The sequence below is a fragment of the Echinops telfairi genome, unplaced genomic scaffold (assembly GCF_000313985.2).
Source record: "Echinops telfairi isolate 266 unplaced genomic scaffold, ASM31398v2 ScPeMD7_23;HRSCAF=83, whole genome shotgun sequence".
In the NCBI taxonomy this organism is placed as follows: domain Eukaryota; kingdom Metazoa; phylum Chordata; class Mammalia; order Afrosoricida; family Tenrecidae; genus Echinops; species Echinops telfairi.
The window spans coordinates 42694241-42701847 of record NW_022103920.1 but is presented as its reverse complement, the minus strand read 5'-3'; the positions used below and the strand labels follow the sequence as shown (position 1 = coordinate 42701847).

The 7607-nt window shown below is 46.1% G+C and overlaps 1 protein-coding gene across 1 annotated transcript in view; it reads right to left on the bottom strand.

Annotated features, from left to right (window-relative positions):
- Positions 1-7368, bottom strand: part of FBXL13 (F-box and leucine rich repeat protein 13) — a 260497-nt gene extending 253129 nt beyond the window's left edge. Inside the window, exon 1 of the mRNA XM_004702787.1 lies at positions 7294-7368. Coding sequence (XP_004702844.1) covers positions 7294-7368 — 75 coding nt within the window. The remainder of the gene's footprint in view (positions 1-7293) is intronic.
- Positions 7369-7607: the final 239 nt, after the last annotated feature.

Below are 7607 nucleotides of genomic sequence, written 5' to 3'. Positions count from 1 at the left end.
CCCTTTGCCTCCCAGCTCTTTCCTCTATTTCCCTTGATTCTCCTCTTGTCCCACTATCATGCTCAGTCCCCACCAGGATTTCAGCACTTCCTCTTTGTTATGTTCCCCTTGATCCTGTCCTACCAGGTCTCTCACACCCACCTCCCCACCAATTTGGATTGTTTGTTGTTCCCTTGTCCCCGGGTTTGTTAACACCTCTTCCCTTCCCCCCTCCTCCCCTTCTCCCATGTCCCCCCAGAACTGTCAGTCCCATAGGAAATACAACTCCCACTTCTTGAGGGTGGATCCGGAGCACTATCAGCGAGGTCGGCAGTTCAAAACTAGCAGCCATTTCTCAGGAGAAAGATGCAGCTTTCTACTTTAGTAAAGATTTACACTCTAGGAAACACATAGGGGCAGTTCTACTCTGTCCTTTAGGGTGGCTCTGAATCAGAACTGATTTGACAGTGAGGTTGGGGGTTCTGTTTTGCTTTTTAATATATTCTTATTGACTTGCTCTAATACAGCGGTTCTCAACCTGTGGGTTGCGACCTCTTTGGGTGTCAAACGACCCTTTCACAGGGGTCACCCGATCCATAACAGTAGCAAAAGGACAGTTATGAAGCAGAAGGAAAATAATTTTATGGTTGGGGGGTCACCACAACATGAGAAACTGTATTAAAGGACCATGGTCTTAGGAAAGTTGAGAACCACTGCTCTAATAAAATGCAGTAGAAGTAAGGTTGAATGCCTTGTAGAGCTAGTTTCTAGAATGTGAGACTAAAAAAGTCCTTCCATCAACTCTGATCCATGGGGATTTCATGTCTATCAGGGTATACCCCAGGAAGTTCTCAATGTCTGGTTTTTGTTTTTTACGGAAGTAAATTGCTATGCCTCTTGGAGAACTCCAACCTTTCACTCCATTAGCCATCAAGCGCTAACCATGTGCACCATTCAGATATCAAAAGGTGATGCCGCCTGGCTTTATCTCTAGCACACATTCTTAAAACTCAGTCTTCATACTGTGAGAAAGCCCAGGCTACCTGGAGAGCTGACACACAGAAGAGAGACATGGAAGCTGACCGCCCAGCTGAGAGCCTAGTAAACAGCCACCATCAAGTGCCACACGTGTGAGTGAATACCAGCTGTCGTAGGACATGAGACCACATCAGAGATTTGGAACAAAAATCTCCTGTTAATTCCCATAACTGTGTGAAGTAAAAATACAATGATCAATGTTGTTTCAAACCATACCATTTTGTGGTAATACACTTATGAATCAAGAGAAACCTGCAACAAAGATGAATCAAGGAATGTGAGAGAGGTGAGAAACGAGGGCATGAGGGGAATGATCAACAGTACAGGCATGCTGTGCGATCACTGAGGTGTTGAAGGGATCAGATATCAGGCACCAGAACAAACAATCATATTGAGGTGAAGGGGGGGGGTCCTGCACAGAGTAGAGACCCAAAGCCCATAGACAATGGGACATCCCCTCACAGGAGAGTCACAAGGAAGGGACAAGCCAGCCAGGGTGCAGTACAGCACTGACGAAACATACATTCCTCTAATTCTTTAATGCTTCCTCCCCCCCACTAGCATGACCCCAATTCTACCTTACAAATCCGGCTAGACCAGAGCATATGCACTGGTACAGATAAGAACTCTCAACACACGGAATCCAGGACAGATAAACCCCTCAGTAACAGTAATGGGAGTAACAATACCAGCAGGGTAGCGGGAAGGTGGGGGAAGAGAAGGGGAACTGAGCACAATGATCAATGTTTAACTGCCCCCCGCCTCAAGAAAAATGAACAACAGAAATCTGGGTGAAGGGAAACAGCAGTGGGTGTAAGACATGAAAATAATAATAATTTATAAATTATCAAGGGTTCCTAAGGGAGGGATGGTGGGTGGGGGGAGAAAAAAATATGAGGAGCTGATACCAAGAGCTCAAGTAGAAAGAAAATGTTTGAAATGGATTATGGCAACCTATGTACAGATGTGTTTCACACAATGGATGTATGGGTTGTTTGTTGTAAGAGCTGTAAGAGACCCCAATAAAATGATTTTTAAAATAATAAAATAAAGTGCACCCCCCCCCCCCCAAATAGTATAGGTTTGATGAGGGGAATAAACTGGCAGCGTCAATGACGTTGAGGAAGTGACCGGTGGAAGTTCAGGAATAAATGAGCTGAGAAATTAGCATGAGAGAGTGAGATGAAGCAATGGAGATTCCAGAGAATGTACAGCAATTTGGGATAAAAGGGTCAAGGTTGTGACGGCAGGAGAAGTCTAAGGAGTGGGGAACACAAAGAAAATTGGAAGAAAGGTCAAGGATATGTATGCTGAGGTCACCAAGAATGATGACAGTGAACGAGGACGGCCCTTAACAGGACGGACTGACATCGTAGCTGCACCAATGGGCTCAATCCTAAGAACACTTAGAGGACTGCATAGAACCAGGCAGTGCTATGTCTGTTGCCCACAGGATCACTGTACGCAAGGAACTGACTGCAGGGCACTGCTCAACAACTTCAATGAAGCAATGCAGTTCCCCAAAGGAAAGAGTCCTCTGAAGTGAGAGGACAAAGCACATTGTGTTTCTTCTCAGGGGACATCCTATCTCATTAACATAACAAAGACAAACCATTCCCAAATGGAATTAAAACCACAGGCATAAAGGTTAGGATTCACATCTCATAGCTGGGGAGGACACAATTCAATCTATAACATTCCACCCTTTGGCCCCCAGAGATGCCTGACCTTGCCAAATGCAAAGCACATTCACTCCGTCACATCACCCCCAGAGTCCAAAATCCCATCTTCTGAATCATCTAAATTAAATATGGGTGAAAATTTAGGCATATTCCATCCTGGGGCAAAATTCCTCTTCATCCCTGAACCTGTGAAACCCAGAGTACCAATTATCTCTTTTCCAAGTATAATGGTGGAAATGTGCAAGGTGGACATTTCCATGACAAAGCAATCAGGAGAATCAGTGGTAATAGGCGCCAAGTCAGTCCATACCCCAGCAGTAGAATTTACATGAGCTCTCAAGGCTCACAAACACTCCTCTGAGCGATGGCCATGCCTTCGAGACTCTAGGCCTTAGCCATACCCTCTGGATTCTGAGTTTGAGACCCCTAAGCCATAGCCTTCAGCCCTACCTTCCAGATCTCTTGGGAAAGCAACTGTGGTCCCTGGACTTCAGTTGGCCCCATTCTCCTGGTTCATCCAAATCATGATACCCACACGCTTGGCAGGCCCTATTCTTTTCCTTGGACATGGCAGACCTGCTTTTCTGCTTCGGGCAGTGGCCCTGCTCTCTCAGCCAAGCTGAATCACAGTACTGAGTCCCAGAACCTCGATGGTGAAAAACTGACTTTCCAACATGTAGGAGGTCCTTTGGGATCCTCGAGGTTGTGACCCCACCTTTGCGACTGAGGCAACTCGGCGGCGCCATGTTCCTTCTAACAGTTGTGCTGGCCCCTGAGCTACTTCAGAAATGGCCCTTTTCTTGGAAAACAACAGATGTAGCTTCTTTGGCCTCCTTTCTGGTTGTGTCTAGACTATATTCATTTCCTCTTTCTTTGTGCCCTTCAGTCGAAGCTGATGAGTTTTATGCTGTGCTAATTGGTTAGATTCAGTCACAGGCTTAATCTCTGTTAACAAAGATTGTATAGCCATGGCCTTAGTGAAAATTCTAGGACACATGCCCAGAATTTTCAAATCTTTAAGTTTTGTTCTCATTTTGCACTGTTAATCTTTCAGGCCATCTCTTGACTCGTTCGTTTTGTTTTACATGATGAGGAGAAACCATGGTGCCAGACCCTTGAAAATCTGGCTTAGAAATCTCCTCAGCTATATACCCAAGTTCATCAAGTACAGGTTTTACTTTCTGCCAAACATCTGACCATTACTCAGATAAGTTCTTTGCCACTGCATAAAAAGTATCAGCCTTCTTTCATTGTTCAATCACAAGTTCATCATGCGCTTTTCAAGCCTCACCCAAAGCCTCATATTTATTGTTTATATTTCTAACAGCACTCTGTTGCTGGCGCCAGATGTGTGCTATAGTATTACTCTGTCACTCTTTCCACTTCTTTCTGACCCTTCTCCAGAATTGCCCTTCACAATCATAATTTTTCCAAAAGTCGCTTCAAGACAATCTAGTTTTTTACTATTAGGTATCTTACAATTCTTTCAATCAGTACCCATTACCCCATTCCAAAATCACATCTACATTTTAGGCATATGTTAAAGCAGCACTCCCAATTCTTGGTATCTATTCTTAGTTATCTAGTCTTGCTGTAACAGAAATACCATAAATAAATGATTTAACAAACTGAAATTTATTCTCTCATGGCTTGGGAGGTTAGAAGTCCAACTTCGGTAGAAAGGAGGAACTGATTACAAGGATCTACATATAGCCTCCTCCCTGGGGGATGGACAACAGAAAAGTGGGTGAAGGGAGACACTGGGCAGTGTAAGGTATGATAAAATAATAATTTATAAATTATCAAGGGTTCATAAGGGAGGGAGAATGGGGAGGCAGGGGAAAAAATGAGGAGCTGATACCAAGGGCTCACGTAGAAAGCAAATGTTTTGAGAATGATAAGGGCAACAAATGTACAAATGTGCTTGACACGATGGGTGTATATGTGGATTGGGATAAAAGTTGTATGAGCCCCCGATAAAATATTTTAAATAAATAAATAAGTCCAACTTCAGGACACTGGCTGTGGGGGAAGGCCTTCTAAACTGCTCTAGGAACAGGCCCTCATTCCTTGGCTCCTTGGTGATCTTCATGTGGCATGGCATTTACCCTCTGCCATTTCTGCTTGCTTGCGTACTTCTTTAATCTCTTTATATCTTAAAAGAGATTGATCCAAGGCACATCCTATACAAATCCTGTCTCAAAGACAACCCCTTCCCAAACCTGATTAAACCCACAGGCATAGAGGATAGGACTTACAACATAGATTTTGGAAGGATACAATTCAACCCAGAATAATTTAGAAGGGCCTCTTGTCTCTAATAGCAGCAAGGTAGAAAGCTGGTGGGAGTGATAGACTCAATTATAGGAGGTGCTAGGGACTCCCTCTGGACAGCTTTGTGGGGTATGTATGGTACCTGAAGAACAAGGTGAGAAGTGGCCATCACTTCTCTAAGGCACCCTGACCCTCAAGTCTACCTGCTCCACAGTCACACCCTGGACTGGGTCATCACTCAGAGAAGTTCTATTCTGAATCTTAAGTTCACACATTATCACTTGCTGAGACCAACCTCCTTCTTTTCCAGACCCCTTACTCAATTGCTCTTTTTATTCTTCTCCACCTCCTGGGAACTTCCACCTTCTTTATGTATGTCAATATAATGTCCCTCTTATCCTCAATCCCTACCTAGTTTTTGGCCCATCACTTCAGCTACTTTCAAGAACCCTAGTTCCCTGACCTATTGCTCTTTCATTCTCAATGCCTAACAAACTCCAGTTCTGGTTGAAATCAACTCTATTATTTCTGTACATATGCCTGGCTTACAACTACTACTTGGGGAAATCCTACAACTGGGATTAAAGGTATCCCACACCACATATTTTAAAATATAATTGTGTAAGGCAGCAGTTCTCAACCTGTGGGTCCAGACTCTTTGGGGGGGTCGAATGATCCTTTCACGGGAGTTTCCCAATTCATAACAGTAGCAAAATTACAGTTATGAAGTAGCAACGAAAATAATTTTATAGTTGGAGATCATCACAACATGAGGAACAGTATTAAAGGGTCACAGCCTTAGGAAGGTTGAGAATCACTGGTATAAGGGCAAAAATGAGTGAAGCTCAAAGTGAAAATTCAAGACAGTATGGCTGTCTATAGACCGAACGGAATTTTCCTTCATCTCCTCCCTAAAACCATCCCCCAAAGCCTCCACTGCTTTTAATTGTCTGGCCTACGTTCTATCCATTCACATATGATTTCCAAGTGTGCACTATTGTCTTAAATATAGATCTACATATACATCAGCATACATATAGACAAACATACATGTGAGTAGATTGCTAGAATTGGAGTAGGCGCTTGTTTGGGAACTGTCTGCTACGAACTGGAATCCAATCTACAGCAGTGGGTTCGTTCGGGTTTTGGTGTTCTTGGTTGGACAACTTGTTTTTTTTCTTTTCAACTCGATATTTCTTAGTGATCTTCTCCAGAGCTATAGATATGCTGCCTTCTACAAAATATCCCCGGCCCTTATTTACACTACGTGACAGTGTTAGATTGGGATGTGCTAGTACATGTCTTTCACTGAGCACATGTGGCACATGTGCAACTGTTTCTCGGAAGTGGCAATGCTTGGTCAAAAATACATATTTAGCAATTTAAAAAACTCTTCTAAATTGTCATCCAAAAGTGGGGGTACGGGGGCAGGAGGAGGGCCATATGAAATTGCCCTCCCAACTAGACACAAGAGTTACTGTCCACGGTGGAGGTTCTCAGCACTACCCTGCCCCGGCTTCCTCTGCGCTCCTATTGAAACCCCCATCCCCATCCAAACACACATATTCTTAGCAAATGATCTCACCCACTGTTTGCAGAGAAACTGCTACCGGAGAACTTTCTCGGCTTCCTACCAAGCCTAAAACTCACCGGTCCACCCCCATCCTGTCCTTCCGTCCTGTTATAATGGGGGGAAGAGGAGGTGAGGGGAGTCTTTCCTCCTGCATGAAGCCAATCCCGGCTGCGAGGCCCTTCACAAAGGGCTGGCTACATTCTGTCTAAAGGTCTCAACTTCAACACTCCTCAGCTAACGCCAATCTGTCTTGTGCACTCGCCGCCCTGGCCGGTAGAGACCACCCTCTGGAGGCTCGCCTTGAGCCTCCTTGTGGTCTTTATCTGAGGGGGCACTATTGTCCACTCCAGCTTGAAACACTCTCTTCATAGAAATGTCACTCTCCTGATTTCTCCCTTTCCCTCTGGCACTTCGTTCTCAGTGTCTTTTCGTTCAAGGCACGGCTTAGAACGGAATCGAAGCCCTGATTCAAATCTGAAAGTTTGGGGTTTGGGCCCTGCGCTCACTCGTCTCTTTCTTCCCTTGGAGACGTCACCCACTCACTTCTCAGTGATCAGCACCCTGTCTTCTCCTCCTGGATGTCGAGCTTCAGCCCAGAACACAGCCTGGTCCCCAGCGGACTTCATCCTTGCCACCCACCCACCCAGCCAGGCCACGCCCTAGCTCCTCCTCCGGGAAGTCTTCCCTGACTCCTCTCTCCTCTGCAGCCTCCCGATGGACGTGTCCGCCGCCACGTGGCTCCAGTACCTCGCAGACCTGGGGAATGTAGTTCTCCTTGAAGTAGTTCCTCAGCCAGGGCTTGGCACTGCGGAGCGAGGCCATGGCCAGCGGCCAGACTCAGCCTCCGAAGCGGCGCTCACGGGTGCCAGCTCTCTGCGCCCAAGCGGCAGGCGGCGCGCGAGGGCTGGGGGCTGGTGCGTCTGACGTTGCCGTGGCAACGTGGGAGCGGGGCGGGGCCTGGGTCTCCCCGCCCCCCAGCTGCAGGGCTGTCGGAGGGAGGCGGGCCCGTGACCCGGGCTAGAGGCTCTTGGGAGAAGCGAGTGGGAGGCGCGCGCTGTGGT